Below are 20,669 nucleotides of genomic sequence, written 5' to 3'. Positions count from 1 at the left end.
AGTGGGGGGGGGGGGGGAAAGTGACATTTTATTCCATTGAAGATCTCCTGTTTTTGTTCATTATAATAAACACTGACAAATTCCTGGGAAAAACAAAATAAAATCTGGAAATGAAGGTCCCCTAGCCAAACCAAGCAGGGTATGCATGCATTGCAGGTGGCTATCGACACACATTGTGTGTGCTGTGGTCAGCCTCATGTCTTCAACCACCCCAGAAGGGCAACTAACCAGCAACGACACGCATCCCAGCGAGCTCTTCTGCGAGCACACCGTGATTTTACTCTTTCTTTCTACACAAAACAAGTGACCCTTTTTTTTTGGGCTCCTGCCTGTACCTAAGTCATCGGTACAGATCAGAAACTTCAGCATCCAACTGAGGGGGGGGGACGATTCCTCCTGACTTGCATTATATAACACTAGAGTCATTTTTCCAGTGCTCCTCACCTTCCTTCAGCACGGAGAACCTCCCCGAGCCCCCACCCCAAGCCATTCAATAAGCTTGGAAGAGATCACAGTAGAAAGCAGAGGCATGGGGGTGGGGATGGGTGGGGGAGGTGCCTGTGTCACTCTCTCATTACCTGATTATGATAAGCCTGGGGTGCCAGCCTTTTGTACAATGGAGCAACCTCGGTGGCCAGGTCCTGAAAGCTATTTCTGAGCACCTCTTCCTATTGAAAGAGAAAAGTCAACAGTCTTCATTACGCCCGGACCTCCCTGAAGCAGACATTACTTTTTTTCATTTTCTTTTCTTTGTTCCCTTCTGTGTATCCCACCCCCGAGCACGGTCTGTTACTTCCGGTCTGAACTGAGACCTTCACCCCGTTCCTCACCCTGGCACTTCCTGGTCAGCTCACTCTACTGCCCAGCTGCCGCGACAGAGCCACAGCGCTCGCTATATGGGGCAGAGGCTCCTGGGGCTTTCTGTTATCACTGAAACCGGATCCCGGACCTGCCTTGGTTCCTGTCACAGGAATCTCTGTCACTGCAGGTTTTAGAAAGCAGTTAAAAGCTGGAATGAAACAGGTACAGTGCAGCCTGCTTGGACAAAGTGACTCTCCTGAGGTCTCTTCCAGCGCTAATCTGTGATATTTTTCAAGACTGCCAGTGCCTACTGAGCTGCTTTACAACAATTTCTTTCAAAGCTAAACTTCATTACAGCTTAGTATGAAAGATCGTTTATCCATCTAATGCCTTTGATTTTTCCTCCCTTTAAATCCGCAGTACTACCCACATCAAGTGCTGAAAGCATTAACTTGCCTCTCGACTTTCATTTTCTCTCTGAGGGTCTTATTCCTAAGTATCCTTTTTATTCTGTCCAAACAAATGGTATTTCTTATGCTTTTATTCGTTTGCAACACAATACATGCACTGTTCCCTGGGGCCACTCTTCGGGCAATGCATGCTGCACCCATGCATTTCGTGCGCCAGGGTAGCTACTAGCTCAGACTCACAGCGATCAGCACAGCAGCACCCTTAATTTAAAACTGGTGGGAGGACCTATGTAAGAGGCTTTTCCAAGAATTTCAAACATATATTTTCTCCCCAGCAGCAAGTCACAAATAAAAAAAAAAAAAGTAGAAATGCTGGCAATATGATTTGACCTAACAGCTAATTATTAAAGAAACTTTTTTCAGTAGTAATGTGCCACTGAAGTGACAGGATGTGGCCCTCTCCAAATATATCCCATGGTTCTGTTAAACATGTCCAAACAGTCTCTCCCCACCAGGGCCTCTGTTGGCCTCCTCCACAGCAAACCCTCTCCCCTCTCCCAACACAAGAGCAGAAACAGACCGGGAGCCAGAATGGGTTTCTCACACAGTACAGCATTTTGCTGCCACTGGCCCATGGTTTACTCTTAAAGGGAGGGATGTTGTCAGTTGATAAAATGGGAAAAGCCTCTGTCAATTTATTACAGTCTTACATCAGCGTGATAACTACCCCAAAAGAAGAGGATAGGCCCCTCCCGCGGAGCTGGATCTAGGGTAACTACTGTGCTTCTGTGTTTACTAATGAGGATGTTGGGGAGATACCAGTTCCTGAAATGGTTTTCAAGGGTGATGAGTCAGACGAACTGAACCAAATCACTGTGAACCTGGAAGATGTAGTAGGCCAGATTGACAAACTAAAGAGTGGCAAATCACCTAGACCGGATGGTATACACCCCAGGGTTCTGAAGGAATTAAAAAATGAAATTTCAGATCTATTAGTAAAAATTTGTAACCTATCATTAAAATCATCCAGGAAACAGAGAGTAGGATTAAATGTGCAATTTTCTCAGTGGAAGGGAGTGGACAGTGGAGTGCCTCAGGGATCTGTATTAGGACCCTTACTTTTCAATATATTTATAAATGATCTGGAAAGAAATACGACGAGTGAGATAATCAAATTTGCAGATGACATAAAATTGTTCAGAGTAGTTAAATCACAAGCAGATTGTGATAAATTGCAGGAAGACCTTGTGAGACTGGAAAATTGGGCATCCAAATGGCAGATGAAATTTAATGTGGATAAATGCAAGGTGATGCATATAGGGAAAAATAACCCATGCTATAATTACACAATGTTGGGTTCCATATTAGGTGCTACAACCCAAGAAAGAGATCTAGGTGTCATAGTGGATAACACATTGAAATCGTCGGTACAGTGTGCTGCGGCAGTCAAAAAAGCAAACAGAATGTTGGGAATTATTAGAAAGGGAATGGTGAATAAAACGGAAAATGTCATAATGCCTCTGTATCACTCCATGGTGAGACTGCACCTTGAATACTGTGTACAATTCTGGTCACCGCATCTCAAAAAAGATATAATTGCGATGGAGAAGGTACAGAGAAGGGCTACCAAAATGATAAGGGGAATGGAACAACTCCCCTATGAGGAAAGACTAAAGAGGTTAGGACTTTTCAGCTTAGAGAAGAGACTACTGAGGGGGGATATGATAGAGGTGTTTAAAATCATGAGAGATCTAGAACGGATAGATGTGAATCGGTTATTTACTCTTTCGGATAATAGAAAGACGAGGGGGCACTCCATGAAGTTAGCATGGGGCACATTTAAAACTAATCGGAGAAAGTTCTTTTTTTCTTTTTTACTCAACGCACAATTAAACTCTGGAATTTGTTGCCAGAGGATGTGGTTAGTGCAGTTAGTATAGCTGTGTTTAAAAAAGGATTGGATAAGTTCTTGGAGGAGAAGTCCATTACCTGCTATTAAGTTCACTTAGAGAATAGCCACTGCCATTAGCAATAGTAACATGGAATAGACTTAGTTTTTGGGTACTTGCCAGGTTCTTATGGCCTGGATTGGCCACTGTTGGAAACAGGATGCTGGGCTTGATGGACCCTTGGTCTGACCCAGTATGGCATTTTCTTATGTTCTTATGTTCTTACCTGAAGACTGGAGGGTAGCCAATGTAACTCCAATATTTAAAAAGGGCTCTAAGGGCTATCCGGGAAACTATAGACCAGTGAACCTGACTACAGTGACAGGAAAAATAATGGAAACTATTCTAAAGATCAAAATCACAGAGCATATAGAAAGACATGGTTTAATGGAACACAGTCAGCATGGATTTACCCAAGGCAAGTCTTGCATTACAAATCTGCTTCATTTTTTGGAAGGGGGTTAATAAACATGTGGATGAAGGTGAACCGGTAGATGTAGTGTATTTGGATTTTCAAAAGGCGTTTGACAAAGTCCCTCATGAGAGGCTTCTAAGAAAACTGAAAAGTCATGGGATAGGAGGCGATGTCCTTTCATGGATTACAAACTGGTTAAAAGACAAGAAACAGAGAGTAGGAATAAATGGTCAATTTTCTCAGTAGAAAAGGGTAAACAGTGGAGTGCCCCAGGAATCTGTACTTGGACCGGTGCTTTTCAATATATTTATAAATGATCTGGAAAGGAATACAATGAGTGAGGTAATCAAATTTGCAGATGATACAAAATTATTCTGAGTAGTTAAATCACAAGTGGATTGGGATAAATTGCAGGATGACTTTGCATGACAGATGAAATTGCATGACAGATGAAATTTAATGTGGACAACTACAAGGTGTTGCATATAGGGAAAAATAACCCATGCTGTAGTTACACAATGTTAGATTCCATATTAGGAGCTACCACCCAGGAAAAAGATCTAGGCATCATGGTGGATAATACATTGAAATCGTCAAAAAAGCAAACAGAATGTTAGGAATTATTAGGAAGGGAATGGTGAATAAAATGTAAAATGCCATCATGCCTCTGTATCACTCCATGGTGAGACTGCACCTTGAGTACTATGTACTAGAGATGTATATTCATGGTTCAGGAGCGCTCAAAAACGAAATAAATGTTTCCGAAATTTCGGAAACATTTGTATTTCATGTTAGTATGTGCTAAATTCGGGAACCACGAAAAAAAACAAAAACGAAATGCGGAAAAACGTAATAACCCACGGGAGACCCAAACCGAACCACAAAAAAAAAAAAAGAAACATCACTACTGTGTACATTTCTGGTCACTGCATTTCAAAAAAGATATAGTTGCACTGGAAAAGGTACAGAGAAGGGCGACCAAAATGATAAAGGGGATGGAACAGCTCCCCTATGAGGAAAGGCTAAAGAAGATAGGGATGTTCAGCTTGGAGAAGAGAGATGGCTGAGGGGGGATATGATCGAAGTCTAAAATCATGAGAGGTCTAGAACAGGTAAATGTGAATCAGTTATTTACTCTTTCGGATAATAGAAGGACTAGGGGGCATTCCATGAAGTTAGCAGGTATTAATCAGAGAAAATTCTTTTCCACTCAATGCACAATAAAGCTCTGGAATTTGTTGTCAGAGGATGTGGTTAGTGCAGTTAGTATAGCTGGGTTCAAAAAAGGTTTGGATAAGTTCTTGGAGGAGAAGTCCATTAATGGCTATTAATCAAGTTTACTTAGGGAATAGCCACTGCTATTAATTGCATCAGTAGCATGGGATCTTCTTAGTGTTTGGGTAATTGCCAGGTTCTTGTGGCCTGGTTTGGCCTCTGTTGGAAACAGGATGCTGGGCCTGATGGACCCTTGGTCTGACCCAGCATGGCAATTTCTTATGTTCTTATCTTCAGGTCTTTGTGGTTTCAATTTGCATATCCAATGGGTTCTGACATTGTGTCCCATTAAAAAATGTAACCCTCCTGTTCCCCACAGCTTGGGCTGGACCCCTGCAAGAGGGAAATGAGTTCAGATCGCTTCCCCCCATCTATCAGGGTTGGTTGGGCCTGGGCATCATTGAAGTGGTGCTCTTAGGCCTGGGGAGGGAGAAAAGACAGCGCCTTCTACTTTGGGGGCTTCTGTCAGCCAAGGAGTGGGACGTGGCAATCTCCTCGGAGGAAGCAGCCCTCCAGATGTCTGGGGGGGGGGGGGGGACTGGGAAAAGATCAAATAAAAAGGCAATAACTTATTAATGAAATCAAATTGTCAAGAGGCAAAGGTTAAAAGAAAAGCAACGTTTGGGGGCTAAATTTCAAAACAATGCTCAGTTCCTAAATTAGTATCCAAAAGTAACTGCAAATAATTACAGTGCCTGACCTGTAACTCGCCTTGAGCTAGGATCTGGCAACAGAGAGCAACTCAATTTTAAATCCAGATCCAAATTCATTCGTCTAGATTTAGTAGCCTAAGTTAAGAGCCAATGCTGAAAACCAATGCCAAGCACTTAACTTTTTTTTCCACTGTAGCCACCCACTTTTTAGACTCCTAAATTTAGGCGCTTGGACCTAATTTTCAAAAGGGACTAATTTATGCCCCTAGCTCCCTAAGGGCCGGATTCATCAAGGTATTTTCCCATAGACGCAGAATGGGAGAAAAGCCTTAGTGAATCAGGCAGTAAGTTAGACACCTAGCCCTTTGAAAATTGATCCCATAACGAAGTATATGGCAATGATAAAATTAGTTAAAAGAAAACTATGAAACTGGGGTAGGGAACTCCAGTCCTGGAGTGCCACAAACAGGTCTGTTCTTCAGGATATCCTCAATGAAAATGCATGCACTACCTCTATTACATGCAACTATATCTCATGCATATTCATTGGGGATGGTCCGGAAAAAAGCCCTATTTGTGGTACTCCGGGACCGGAGTTGCCTAGCCCTGCCATAAAAAATAATTACACAGAGGTAATTCTAACAAATATTTAAAGGCACCGGATTTTGAGCCTACCAAGGTCCGTTCCTCAGGAAATAATGACAAATAAGTAAAAAGCAGCAAGCCTTATCTTTTCGGGGTTTCCCCTGCCCCTCCTGTGACCAGCATCCCTAACACAGCAAGAGTCTCACTCACCTCCTTGGGATTGTCCCCCACTAACCGGAACTTGCGCGGGGTTTTGCTTCGGGCGTATTTGCAGCCATTGAAATACATACTCCAGGAGCAGCCAAAGGAGAATGAGGCACCACAAGTGATGGGGTCTTTGCCCTGACATGCACACGTGCGGCTGCAATATAAAAACCCTTACACGTTACCAACAAAATCTGGCAGAGGTCAGGCCCACTGAGAGACATTTTACCGAACTTAAAAACCAAACAAGTCAATAAATTAACCTCGCTAAATTCTGGAAGCCATGTCTTTCATGGCTATGCTGCCAAGTGGAAAAAAAATTAGGCATCATTTAAGCTGATCGTTTATCTGTCACAAAATCACTAAAAGCATGTGCACAACAGAGCACGATCAGAGAGGTGCAGGAATGTCCGCGTCCAAGAACAGAACGGTAAGTAGTGCATTACAAGGGTGGGCAATGGCCAAGCCCTGAATTCACCTCAAAACTCCACTAAGCCAGGCAAGAGATAAAGGCAGGACTTACTCATCGTTCAGGCCACATCTGCGGGTGGTGGGGTTCCCATGCTTGGTGATGGTGTCAGTGAGCTCCTGGTACAGAGTGTCACCCAGGGAACGGGGAATCCCCTCCCAGGCCATTATCAAGATGATGATCACGGCGTTCTCACAGTGGTGGCCAGACCGATGACGCACCAAGCACAGCAGCTTCTCCTCCAGACTGTGTCTTCTGATCACCTGCAAGACAAAAACCCATCAGGAAACTTGGGCAGTGAGACAACAAGATTCTTGTTTAAAATTAAAAAAACAGAGAAACTTCAAAAGGCCAAGGGCATTTTCAAAACAAAAGTTAGAAGTCTAAGATATCTGGGGAAGGGACTTCCCTGGACTATGATAGCTATCTATATCTAAAGTTACATATTCCATCTCAGCTTAGCTTATGTTGTACAGAGTTGTGCACACTGTCAGAGCTATATAAAAATTAGAAATGATAAGAGGGTGTCAGGATCCAAAGCTTCTTGGGGGTTAAAGACACAAGGCAAAAGAACAGCTCCAGACATTTACAAGTATCACGTAAAGAGAATAAATGCACTGTGCTTATTGAATGTATTCACTCAGGAAACAGTTGTATTCTGCAGTGTGACACCGTGAAAGCTGAAAGGTTTAGAAAGGAAAAGAAATAAGCTACCAGTCCAGATCCAAAAAGTTGAACAGATGATACCCACCAGCTTCTAAATGTAGACATCTTGCAACCCTGTGATTACCAGAGATGATGCTCTGGAACATCTATTGTCCATCAGAGTGTGCCGCCTGGGCCTATGGTCCATCAGGGAGCATGATCTGTGTCTGTTGTCTGTCAGGGAAGGAACTCAATACCTGTGGTCCATCAGAGAGGACCGCTCATGTCTGCGGTCTTTCAGGAAACAAAGAATGTGCCTGTGGCTCTCTGAGTGATCAAAATTATGTGCACAAACTAGTGCAGATGTAATCTAAACCCATAGGCTTGCATCTTCTTGTGCATTTTCTCTACAGCTTTCATTGTGTGTGTGTGTGTGTGTGTGCCAGCCTGCTGTCATTCACCGACCTCTTCTCATCTTTGCACTCCTCCATGTGTCTTCAGCCCAAACCACTTTTCTGGGCTGCAGCAGAAAAGCCACGATTGTAATACTGTCCATTCCCCTTTGTGTGGAAGAGGTCTTCTCAGTCAGGTGTACTATTCCTCAGTCACTTTCTTCTGCTACGCTCATCCACATCCCATTTTCAGTTGTTTGTGTTAAATAAGTACAGATCAAATGGATACATCAATTCTGTATTTTCCCTTCATATCTGGAAGAGCTAAGAACCCCGCTCAAACCACACAGTGCTCCAGAGATGGTACTTACCCACTTAGCAATAGGACAGCCACGGGAGCTTTTGCCTTCCTTCCCTGTGTAAATTACCTTCTCAATTCTGATTGCTTTCCCCTTCTCTCCGTACCTAGTAAAGAACATGCGTACGTGTCAAAGACACATGTGCAGAACTGAAATCTCTAAGGCACAGCAAGGGCATTTTCTCTGGTGTATTATTTGGCATGGCAATGCCATAAGGCATGCATTCACTATAAAGCAGTGTTTCCCAACCAGTCTGGTTTTTCAGGATATCCATAATGAATATGCATGTGACAGATTTGCATACACTGGAGATGCCAGGCATGCAAATCTATCTCATGCATATTTATTACAGATCTTCTGGAAACCTGACTGGCTAGGTGGGCCTCCGAGAAGAGGGTTGGGAAATACTGCTATAAAGCATGAAGGGGTAAAGGCTGGCCTGACTGAACATTCAAATAGTAAAAAGGAATAAGAAATAACCCAGAAACAATCAAACCCACAAAAAAACAGTGGAGAGCAAAAACAATTCAAGCACACACTCACATCACCAAAATAACAAAAACAATTCAAGCACACACTCACATCACCAAAATATCTGGGAACAGCAAATGGCATGGAACCTTGGCTCAGTTTCATACCTAAGGTATCCACATACCAATCAACATTTGCCAGTCACAACGACTCCGCTTTATTAGAAACTCAGTGCAAAGAAAAGTATTAACACAAACAGTTCCTATTACACAGGTCCCGAAGCAGTTGATGGAAACAGCACTGTCGGGACCCGTTGGCAGTAAATAAGCATATGGGAGTTACAATGGATAACAAAAGGAAGAAAGCATTGATACTAAGCACTTGGATTGCATTTGGCTTTTTGTAACATTTTTCCCATTGTTGGGCTTTACAATTTTGAAATTTCTCCCTGAATACTGTGTGGAATACCTTTGCACTTTGAGCTTCTAATAAAGTGGAGTCTTTGTGACTGGAAAAAGATGATTGGTATGTGGGTACCTTAGGTATGAAACTGAGGCAAGGTTCCATGCTTGTTTGATGCCATTTGCTATACCCAGATATTTTGGTGATGTGAGTGTGTGCTTGAACACACTCTGACTGAACATTCCACAGTCTCTCATTCTGTGCTCAGCGCTAGTTTACACTAGGGGCAGGGACGACTACTTTGTGCTAGTGCAGGGATAGGTAACTTTGGTCCTGGAGTACCTCAAACAGGTCTGGTTTTCAGGATATCCACAATGCATATGCCTGTGGTATATTTGCATGCACTGCCTCCACTGTATGCAGATCTCTTGCATGCATTTTCATTGTGGATGTCCTGAAAACCAGTTCCATTGGTGACAATCCAGGACTGCAGTTGCCTACGTCTGTGCCAGATTCTTCCAGCAGACTGATAACAGCACACAAGACCTAGTAACCTTCTAACTCAACCTTGTTCTTGAGAACCATCTAGCCCAGAGGCAGGTAAGGTATTATTTCCTTGGAAGAGGAAGTGAGCAGGTAGCAAGGGAAAGAACAACAATGCTGTAGCTCTGTGGCGGCAAAGGCCCAGTGTTGTGTGTTTTAAGACACAAGAGATATATGCATGGCAGCTGGACTACCCTGCTGACATTGGCGTAAATGGCCTCTGAGCTAGAGCATAAGTTATCCAGCTCCAGGAGGATGATTTTCGGCCAGTCCTGTGTTTCCGACAAAACCCCTTTCTGATGCACTATGCAGCACTAATTTCAATGGGTAAAATCAGGGACTACACATAGCACCCTGCTTTAGGATGTAAATTCAAAGCTAGAACTGTCCAAAATGTTCCCTTCCTAGAGCTGAGCAACTTGGCAGCTCTGCAAGTGGACAAGATAAAAGTGCCCACCTCTGCCCTAGTCGGGTTTACAGGCTATACCTAATGAATACGCGTGATATGCATTTGCACACAATGGAGGGGCAGTGCATGCATATCTATCACCCCACACCTTCATTAGGGATATCTGGAAAACCTGACTTCCTGGGAGTAAGCTGCTTGTTTATGACCTAACTTATGTAACAAACACAGAGGGAAGGCGAAACAGTTCTTCTGCGAGGGGATATGATAGAGGTTTATAAAATCATAATCATGAATGGAACAGGTAAATAAGGAGTGGTTGTTTAACCTTTCAAGCAGAACCAAGACTAGGGTAATGGTTCCCAAAGCAGGCATGGAGGACCCCCAGCCATTTGGGCTTTCAGGATACCTGCAAGGAGTATGCAAGTGATAGATTTGCAAGCAATGAAAGCAATGCATATTCACTGTGGATATCCCAAAGACCAGGCTGGTTTGTGACTCTAGAGGACAGGAGTTGCCCTCCCCTGACCCAGACTGTCCACTGCTGGGTTTAATGAACCTTTTGTCTGATTCAGAATGGCACTTTTTATGTTATGTTCTTACGATAGACCTTTAGTCTGACCCAACATGGCACATTTTATGTTCTTCAAGGTAATGATACCATTGGAAAGTGAGTGGCAGGGTCGCCTGTTCTCTCCCTCTATGCCACTTTCTCCTAAAACCTATGCCAGGTAAACTAGACCACCGCTGGTCTTCAGGCTGGAAGGCCTCAAGGAATGAGCTCAGCAAGAAGACCTTCAGTTTAAAACTCAACATTTTTATTAAAACCACAACACAAGGGCAGAACATCTGTGATGGCTGGTTCAGACTCTGGAAAGCACAGATGCTCACGCTGCCATTCGTCACCAGAGCCCTCCTGCTCAGTGTGTCTCCACAGAGAGACGGGCGCAGCCTGCTGGGAAGAGGGTGAAATTATACAGCATTCCCCCGGTGGCTTAAAAAACATAATCAGCTTTTTACATCAGAGTTGATGTGATACATTTAGTATGTAAAATGAACCACACACCTTGACAAATACCACCTGAATAATGATGCTTTATATAGCTTACTGTCACTAGGCCTTCTGCTGGCCCTTTAAATGCAACTCTCAGGGATGGGCCGGAGTTAACAGGGCAGATCTGGGGTCCTTGGTTGACAGTAATACAGTTTTCTATAGGATCTTCTTTCTCTGCAGCCGTTTTAACAAACAAGCAGCTTTTTTTTACCTGTCTAACTGGTATTTTGGCTCAGCAGTGTAGAACTTAAAACAAACAGTCTAAAGGGTGTGTCTATTTTACACTAAAAGTGTTATAGAGTCAATGTGTCTAAAATATGTTTCCTAATACTTTGGCTAGTTCCCTAGACTTTTTTTTTTTCTACCCCTGAGTTAAACAGCATTCTTGTACTGTCATGCACACGTTTAGACACTCCACCTAGGATGGATTTGCTCATCAAGGGGAACATAAAAACTACAATAAAGTACTTTGGAGAGGTTGGAATGTAAACCACAGCTTCATGTATTTGCAGTATTTGGTCCCTCTCTTCCGGAAACCTTCAGTTGCCAGCACACACAAAGGCCGATGCAATAAACCAGCACGGAAAACAGCGCCCAGTGTTGAGCGTCAGCTTTCCTAACGCGCGCCCAGCCACCTCTCCTGGGCGCGCGACCGAATGTTTAAATGAGGGGGTCGCGCTGCCAAGGAGGTGCCAGGGTCAAATGTGCACCCCCTAGTGCCTCCCTGGCAGCGGGTTAGGAAAACGGACTCTCAATTTTACACGGATCGGTTTTCCTAACCTGACTGCCAGCACATTTTTTTTTTTTAATTTTACATTCTTGTCCTTTTTGTTCCTCTGCCTTAATATCGCCACGATATTAAGTCAGAGGTAGTAGGGAAAAAAAGCAGTATTTTCTGCTTTTCTGTACACTTTTTGGGATGCTCAGAAATTAACGCCTGCTCTGGGCACACTTTTTTTTTTTTTTAATTGGGGGAGAATAGCTATGAGCCTCATCAACATGCATTTGCATGTGATGAGCGTTATTAGTTTCGTGGGAGGAGGGGGGGTTGTACATCCACTTTGGACATGGTAATCCTCTTATAGAATAAGGGGCCGAGGACCTGCATCCAAAACCCACGTCCAACCATGCTGAGCGCCCTGTGTTGCGTCTAGAATGTAAAACTACTTAGGCAGCCCTTCCCCTGGGACAATCCTCAGGTTATCAGCAGCTGGAAGCATTTAATTTGGGCTGCAAGCAATGTGAATCCTTAAAGAAAAGCCTTTTTTCAGGTTCGTCTAGCCTGCGACTATGCCAACCAATTTCTCTTAAATTTGGCAGATTGAGAGGGGGGAGGGGATTCAAACCCTGTCTGCTGGTTTTGGGGGAAGGAAGGGAGTTAAGAGCAACGCCAGCATAATGAGAACCTGTTTCTGATTAAAGGAAGCAGGTCTCAAGAGAAAAAAAAAAAGAAACGTTTTGCACGGTTCTAGGAACCAGCTGCACCTTACTTGATCTCCGGTTTATATTATACCTTTCCTTTCTCACCGTTTAATCCCATGTACTTGCCCTGGGCTGCCACGAAGAGCAGAACAACGGCTGAACAAAATCAGATGGAGGAAACAGGAAAGTGTTTAGAGAACAGGGGGTAAGGAGGGGGAGGAGGAGGTGTGTGTGTGGAGCTGTGCGTGCCGTGGGTGAGGGATCCACTGAATCCCGAGTGATAGCCCTGGCTGTTAGGATGCTCCAACGGGCTAATTCACCTACCTTTCGAAGCCAGCTATGCTTCACAGTGCCCAGTGGCAGTGAGCGCCACAGGTTAATGATATGCAGTATGGGGAAGTACTGTCTTTTGCTGGTTTTTAAATTTTCTTTTTTTTTCCCCCCCCCCCTTCCCTTAACCGTCTATTCAGAGGTCTCAGAGTCATGCACAATATGAAGTAAAGGCACAGCCTCAGAGAGGCAACCTCTTGCAAGTCCCCTCTGATATGATGAGCAGAGGAGATAGGTCCCCGCCTCTGCTGGAGGATGTGAAGGGATGGCCCATCATGCAGGAGCAGCCGTGGCACTGGAAAAACGCTGGCCAGCCACAAAAGTAAATTCTCATGAAGCTTCTCAGCTTTATTTCCACCTGTAGCACCCCCCTCCCCCCCTTCTGATGGACCATTCAGCTCTGTGTCCGAGGGGGGGACGAGCTGAGTCAGTCCTTACCTTACCCCCAGTGCATGCAGGGAGAAAAAGCACAGAGAACCACTTCTCTGTGGCCACTGGCTCAGGAGATTCAATTCATTACATGTCTACAAGCCACTTTTAGCAGGCTCAATCTTTCAATGTCCAGAAAAGGCAGGGGAAACGTGCTTTTTGCAATGAGACTAACAGAAAGACCAACACCTACACAAACTATATATATAGTTTGCTCTGTGTAGGTGTTGGTCTTTCTGTTAGTCTCATATAAATAAATATATATATATATATATATATATATATATATATATATATATATATATATATATAAATAAATTATTTTGAATTACTTCTTTGGTTTATTTATGAGCAGTGGGCAGGCCTGAGTGGTCTGCACAGAAGTGAGATATTCCCGCCCTAGCATGAGTCTCAGAGGGATCACACCTTGGGTGTAAGAGAGCACCCTTAAAACCCCCTTGCCAGGGAAAGAGACACTCACCTCCCCTTTGCGGATTATGGTTTACTTGTTACATGTGTTTCCTTTATACACTGTTGCTCATTTTTTATTTAAAGCCACATATTATCCAGGTCTTCAGTTGTTTTCAGTTATCAACTAGTTCTTTTTTAGTTTTCTTTCCATTTCAGACAACTGTTTTCCTCCACCAGGGGAAATCATTCTGCTCAGAAAACTGACAAGGGAAATCAGAGCTACATCTCCTGCGTCCAGTGGGGTCAAACCAGGACTAGCTCCACCTCACCCTCCCTGCAGATGTAGTTTTACTTATTTGAAAAATGGACCTATTATCCACTTACATTCACGTTTCAGTTATAAGGTCATCCTCCCTAGTTATTTAGCCTATAGTTAGATTTAGTGACACAACCTGCTTTTCCCTATCACTTGCCACAGAGTTTCATTGCGCTGCAGGGAATCGCTGTCTCTGTTGTACAGGGGAAGCAGGGACTGTCTTACCAGAGTGAAAAGACCTGCAACTAATTAATCACGCTGTGGAGCACTTGTTACGTGAAACACTAAAGTGTAAGTGCTGTTAAATTGCTGGTGAGTGCTCAGATGGGCAGATACAGTAAAGTGCGGTCCGGTGGAGCGCACTGTTAGCCCCGGTTTGGCCGTTCGTTTTCGATGCGCTACTTTTACCCCTTATACAGTAAGGGGTAAATAGCGCGTCGAAAACGCACAGCCAACCCCCCGAAACTAATAGCGCCCGCAACATGCAAATGCATGTTGAGGGGCCTATTAGTGATTCCCGCACGATCCAGAAAGTAAAATGTGCAGCCAAGCCGCACATTTTAATTTCGGCCGGCGCCGGGGAAGTGTACAGAAAAGCAGAAAAAACTGCTTTTCTGTACACCCTCATAGTCGGAGGTCCCAAAAGTAAAATAAAATTTAAAAAAAAAAAATGTTTAATCTGCCCGCGGGTTGGAAGACGGACGCTAAATTTTGCCGGTGTCCGTTTTCCGAACCCGTGGCTGTCAGCGGGCTCGAGAAATGACGCCGGAAAAATTGAGCATTGGCTGTCAAACCCACTGACAGCTGCCGCTTCTGTCAAAAAGGAGGCACTAGGGACGCGTTAGTGTCCCTAGTGCCTCCTTTTACCTCGGGCCCTCATTTACATTTTTTTACTGAATCACGCGCCCAGGAGAGTGGGCGCTCGCCGGCTCTCCCGCAGGTTTTTCTGTATTGGCCTGTTGTGAGAAGGAAGGCCGGGCCTGAGCTCAGTGCAAATATTGCCGGCAGAAACTAACGCTCACTCGCTTAACTGCCTATGCAGATGCACTGCTGGGTCTGCCAGGGGGGATCCATATTTTCAAGACAGGCTGACCTGGTACCAGTTTTATCTCCCCTCCCCCACCCCCCGCCCCCTCATTATTGCAGTGCGGTGACTAAAACCAGGACTGGATCGGCCTGTCCATCAAAGAAAATATGGAGGTATCTGGCAAGCCCTTGAGAAGGCCTGCAGAAATTACTGGCCCCCATTTACTTGTTCAGCAGTCAGACTAATCCTGAAACCTTCTCCTGCAGTGACAGGCCGATGCAGTAATCTGGGCACTAAGAAAATGTGTGGTTTTCAGCGCACATTTTTAGTGCCCAGATTATTTTTTTTTTAAACTCCTGCTGCGGTAAGCGAATGCTACGTTAATGCGGCAGGACTTAAAAAAAACATCTAAACTTTACAATGAAGAAGACACATTTTAACTTAAGAACGGAGGTGTCATCCCTGAGAGGCTACTGCCACCACCACCTCTTAGCCGGATAAATACTGATTCTTGCAGGTATCTGGCGGCTGCTTCCCACTGCCAGACAGACAAATCAGTACTTGTTCAGCTAAGTAGCTGCCACTTACTTGGATAAGTTAGTATTTATCTAGTTAAGTGGTGGTGGTAGCTACCAGCATTTATTTGTAGAAATCCTGACTATCTTTTTTAATTTTTTACTTTTTTTTTTTTTTTCATAGTGCTGGAAAGTTAACTCCAGCCCAGACCCAGGATCTCCAGCGCTAAAAAAGGCACACTATCCAGATGCAGTCTCTCTGCAGTGGGGGGTGGGGGGGGGTACTGCTTAATGCCCTCATTTGCACATGAAAGACTTGGTTTAATGGAACAAAGTCAGCATGACTTTACCCAGGGCAAGTCTTGCCTCACAAATCTGCTTCATGTTTTTGAAGGAGTTAATAAACATGTGGATAAAGGTGAACCAGTAGATGTAGTGTACTTGGATTTTCAGAAGGCGTCTGACAAAGTTCCTCATGAGAGGCTTCTAGGAAAAGTAAAAAGTCATGGGGTAGGTGGCGATGTCCTTTCATGGATTACAAACCGGCTAAAAGACAGGAAACAGAGAGTAGGATTACATGGGCAATTTTCTCAGTGGAAGGGAGTGGACAGTGGAGTGCCTCAGGGATCAGTATTGGGACCCTTACTTTTCAATATATTTATAAATGATCTGGAAAGAAATACGACGAGTGGGATAATCAAATTTGCAGATGACACAAAATTGTTCAGAGTAGTTAAATCACAAGCAGATTGTGATAAATTGCAGGAAGACCTTGTGAGACTGGAAAATTGGGCATCCAAATGGCAGATGAAATTTAATGTGGATAAGTGCAAGGTGATGCATATAGGGAAAAATAACCCATGCTATAGTTACACAATGTTGGGTTCCATATTAGGTGCTACAACCCAAGAAAGAGATCTAGGCATCATAGTGGATAACACATTGAAATCTTCGGTTCAGTGTGCTGCGGCAGTCAAGAAAGCAAACAGAATGTTGGGAATTATTAGAAAAGGAATGATGAATAAGACGGAAAATGTCATAATGCCTCTGTATCGCTCCATGGTGAGACCGCACCTTGAATACTGTGTACAATTCTGGTCGCCGCATCTCAAAAAAGATATAATTGCGATGGAGAAGGTACAGAGAAGGGCAACCAAAATTATAAGGGGAATGGAACAGCTCCCCTATGAGGAAAGACTAAAGAGGTTAGGAATTTTCAGCTTGGAGAAGAGACGGCTGAGGGGGGATATGATAGAGATGTTTAAAATCATGAGAGGTCTAGAACGGGTAGATGTGAATCGGTTATTTACTCTTTCGGATAGTAGAAAGACTAGGGGGCACTCTATGAAGTTAGCATGTGGCACATTTAAAACTAATCGGAGAAAGTTCTTTTTTACTCAACGCACAATTAAACTCTGGAATTTGTTGCCAGAGGATGTGGTTAGTGCAGTTAGTATAGCTGTGTTTAAAAAAGGATTGGATAAGTTCTTGGAGGAGAAGTCCATTACCTGCTATTAAGTTCACCTAGAGAATAGCCACTGCCATTAGCAATGGTAACATGGGATAGACTTAGTTTTTGGGTACTTGCCAGGTTCTTGTGGCCTGGATTGGCCACTGTTGGAAGCAGGATGCTGGGCTTGATGGACCCTTGGTCTGACCCAGTATGGCATTTTCTTATGTTCTTATGATTTCCATGTGAGGGGGCGAAGCAGTACTCCCACGTAGAAATGTATATTTTGTGTGTGCAAAACTCCTTGCTGCATTGGCAGTAAATTTTTGTGCCCAGAAAATGCAGAATCCCTAAACAGGAGTGCTGCTTACACCCTCACATGGAAACCCTTCCGCATTAGCCTGTGAGTAAAACACTGAAGCAGGGCTGGTTTTTATTGTGTAACTAGTTGTTTTTTTTCTGCAGATTCCCTCTTCTCAAGGGAAGCCCTGTGATTAGCAGAAGCTGAGTCATTTGAAGTTGAGCTAAAGCCAGAGGGATGTGGTGGCCTAGTGGTTGGATCAATGGTCAGGAAACCAGGGTTCAATTCTCCCACCGACACACACAGAAACACAATGGCAGCACAAAACTGTATGGTTTATTTAGTCTGCCCATCTAATTTAGCGTTACAATTTCCATCATTCCCTCAGAGATCCCCTGTATTTATCTCATGCTTTCTTGAATTCAGATGCTGTTTTTGTCTCCACAACTTCCACTGGGAGGCTATTCCATGCATCCACCACCCTCTCTGTAAAGAAATGTTTCTAAGATTGCCCCCTGAGTCTACTGCCTTTCACCCTCCTTTCCATTGAGAGGCTCACCTCCTGTGCATGGAAACCTTTGAGATATTTTAATGTCTCTATCATATCCCCCCTATCTCCCCTTTCCTCTAGGGTGAACGTGTTTAGATCTTTAAGTCTCTCCCCATATGCTTTAGATTGAAGACCACTGATCATTTTAGTAGCCACCCTCTGGACCCACTCCATCCTGTTTACATCCTTTTGAAGGTGGGGTCTCCAGAATTGTACAGAGTATTCCAAGTGAGGCCGTACCAGGGACCTGTACACCTGAGGTAAGTTGCTTTCTCTCCCATTACCTTAGGTACCCGCTTAAATTGTGAATCTTTTGGGCAGAGAGACATAATTCCTGAATATTTATCACCATTTGTACAGCACACTGTTTGTCCAGTAGCACTAAAAAATAAGTATTATCATGATATCTAGACTACTTGCACTGTATCTATGTAATATGGTAAGTTGTTTAAAACATTTTGAACCCATGTCACTGTTCCTGTCCCTGAGCAGAAGGGGCATTTCAAGGTGAAATTCTTAAAAATAAAAAAAAAACCCCGTTATTTAATTTAACTGAGAAGTTGCTGCTAGAAAGGCCAATAGTCATGCGCAGAGGCTTTCTCTGTTCTTCCTGTAAACCTGACAGCTCCGGGCAGGGGTGACCAGCCAGGTTCATAAACACATGAAGGGAGGGAGAAAAGATGATGGGGACCCTGAAAAATTTTCACTGGGCGTGAAACAGGAGGTAGGGACATCACTTTCTCCAGGTGAAAGGAATGGTAGCAGAATGAGTGGGGATAGATGAGAATTAGAGACATTCATCTAACTTGGTATGTGTACTCAAGATATATCATAATACACAAGCAGACAACTGTGTACACAATTTAAAAAATATGAATTGTGATGGTTCTATAAAATACAATTCAGACAGTAAAGGAGTGGATGTGAGCTGGAAGTCAGAGAGCAGCAGTCCAAAAGTTGCTGTTTAAAAACAATCTGGCTTTTCATGCAACAGGCACTTGCCAATGTACGTCACTCTCTGGGGCCGATGTAATAAAACCTATGCGAAAATCGGAGTTAAAATTTTAGCTCCAGTTTTACTTAACTTAAAAACAGAGATCCCAGTAAGTTAATGGGGTACAAATTAAGCAGGAGTAAAAAAAACAAAAAACACTCAGTGAAAAAAAGCACACTGAAATGTGAGTTAACCTGAAAAATCCACACTGAGGCAGAAAAGTGCTTTAAAACAGGAGGAAGGTAGTAAGTGCTTGAATTTGGAAAGCATATGATCAAAACGACTCTGCATGCAAGAAGACTGGCACTGGGCATCCTGACTTGAGCACAATCTTGCAGGCAAGGCTACTTGGGCAAGGCATGCCAAGTGAAAGCAAAGGGTAAGCTCTGTAAAGAAGGCACTTATTGCTGAATGCTACACACGTTGGTGCTGGGCATACCTAAAGGGGGTCATTTTCAAAGGAGTCACGCATGTAAATGTGACATACTATCGTAGCAATTTTCAAAAGCTATTTACTCGAGTAAAGTGCATTTACTTGAGTAAATCCTATGGACAATTCAATGGCATATATTGTAGCAATTTTGAAAAGCCCACTTACTTGAGTAAAGTGTATTTACTCGAGCAAAAACCAGTTTTGCTCGAGTAAATGCTTTTTAAAATCTACCCCAAAGGCTGCAGTTACTCACACTGTTTAGGCAGGCACCAATCATAGGCTTTCTTTGTTTTCCTGAATTGGAGGATAGTACACACACACAGTGCTAAAATGTGCACTGTTCAGCTGTTGGTGCCCACCCAGAAAGCCTATGCTTTGTTCATCTAGCTGAAGGTGCCTTCTCCAGAAAGCTTATTCTTTTATTTTTCTTGCCATTCCTTGTCAAAATGGCCTTGAGTGAGAGAATATGCCCACTAGGTGGGATGCACAGCAGCAATCTCACCTGCAAAGCCATTTTGGCAAGACATGGCAAGAAAAATCAATGCAAAAGTTCTCTGAGGTGGGCATCTTGAGCTGAAACGAAAGCCCTTTGGCACTGTGATTCTGACTCTGTTGTTCTGTCCAGCTGTAGGGGCTCCCACAGAGAGTTTATGCTTTCTTAATCTAGCTGTAGCTGCTCACCCCAAAAATCTTATACTTAGATTTTACTTGCCATTTCTGTATGCAATAATTTGCTCTCTAGAGTGGGTACTTACAGCAAGCTCCCTGGGGTGGGCAACTGCAGTTAAATAGTATGCCTGCTCACCCTGAGAGCTTACACTGGAAATTAAAAACTGGGTGTGAGGTGGAATAAACAATTTCTGGTGGCCAAAGTTATTCCATTGCTGTGTGCAGTGTGGTAGACACTAGCACGCCGGGCACAGCAATACTATAACATGGTCACCAGAAATGTGAGTTAAGTTTTGCTTCTGCTATGATCTAGGAGTTACATTTCCAGTGTTAAGAAAATATGGTTTCAGCTGTCTGCCCTTTAATGCATCTACCTGTATTGCTAGGGCATAGCTAATGCCTTCTTTTACATGCACTCATGCTAATTTTAGTGCTGGTTTTTAATCCTGGTTTAGTGCAAATGATTTAGGAGTTAAAACCCCTGTTAAATACCAGAGTTAATTTATTGTAGAAAAATGCACACTAAAACAGGAGTAAAAACTTGTGCTATCATTAGCATCCCTTATTACATCGGACCCCCTTCTCTGAGCCAAAGCTATCCTTTTGCAAGTGAAGTGCACAGAGTCCTCTGATCTGTCAATGGGCTTGCTTTAACTTAAAAAAAAATCACTACCTGTCCCTAATTCTAATTAGTAGTTTGGATTTACAAGCATGCTTTTTTTTTTTTTTTTTTAAACTAAACTGCCTCCTTAACTTGCTTTGTAATGTGATATTTAACTATGTAGGCAT

General features: G+C 43.5%; 1 protein-coding gene across 2 annotated transcripts in view; it reads right to left on the bottom strand.

Moving 5' to 3' along the window:
- Positions 1-20,669, bottom strand: part of TET3 (tet methylcytosine dioxygenase 3) — a 240,659-nt gene that overhangs the window by 27,295 nt on the left and 192,695 nt on the right. For both annotated transcript variants that reach the window (XM_029604150.1, XM_029604151.1), the window contains exons 6-9: positions 8,170-8,263; positions 6,816-7,024; positions 6,299-6,449; positions 579-668 (exon numbers count right to left, since the gene is read on the bottom strand). In XM_029604150.1, the coding sequence (XP_029460010.1) occupies positions 579-668; positions 6,299-6,449; positions 6,816-7,024; positions 8,170-8,263 (544 nt within the window). The remainder of the gene's footprint in view (positions 1-578; positions 669-6,298; positions 6,450-6,815; positions 7,025-8,169; positions 8,264-20,669) is intronic.

The sequence above is a fragment of the Rhinatrema bivittatum genome, chromosome 5 (assembly GCF_901001135.1).
Source record: "Rhinatrema bivittatum chromosome 5, aRhiBiv1.1, whole genome shotgun sequence".
Lineage (NCBI taxonomy): Eukaryota > Metazoa > Chordata > Amphibia > Gymnophiona > Rhinatrematidae > Rhinatrema > Rhinatrema bivittatum.
The sequence above is the reverse complement of the archived record's forward strand: the minus strand, read 5'-3'. Positions and strand labels throughout refer to the sequence as shown.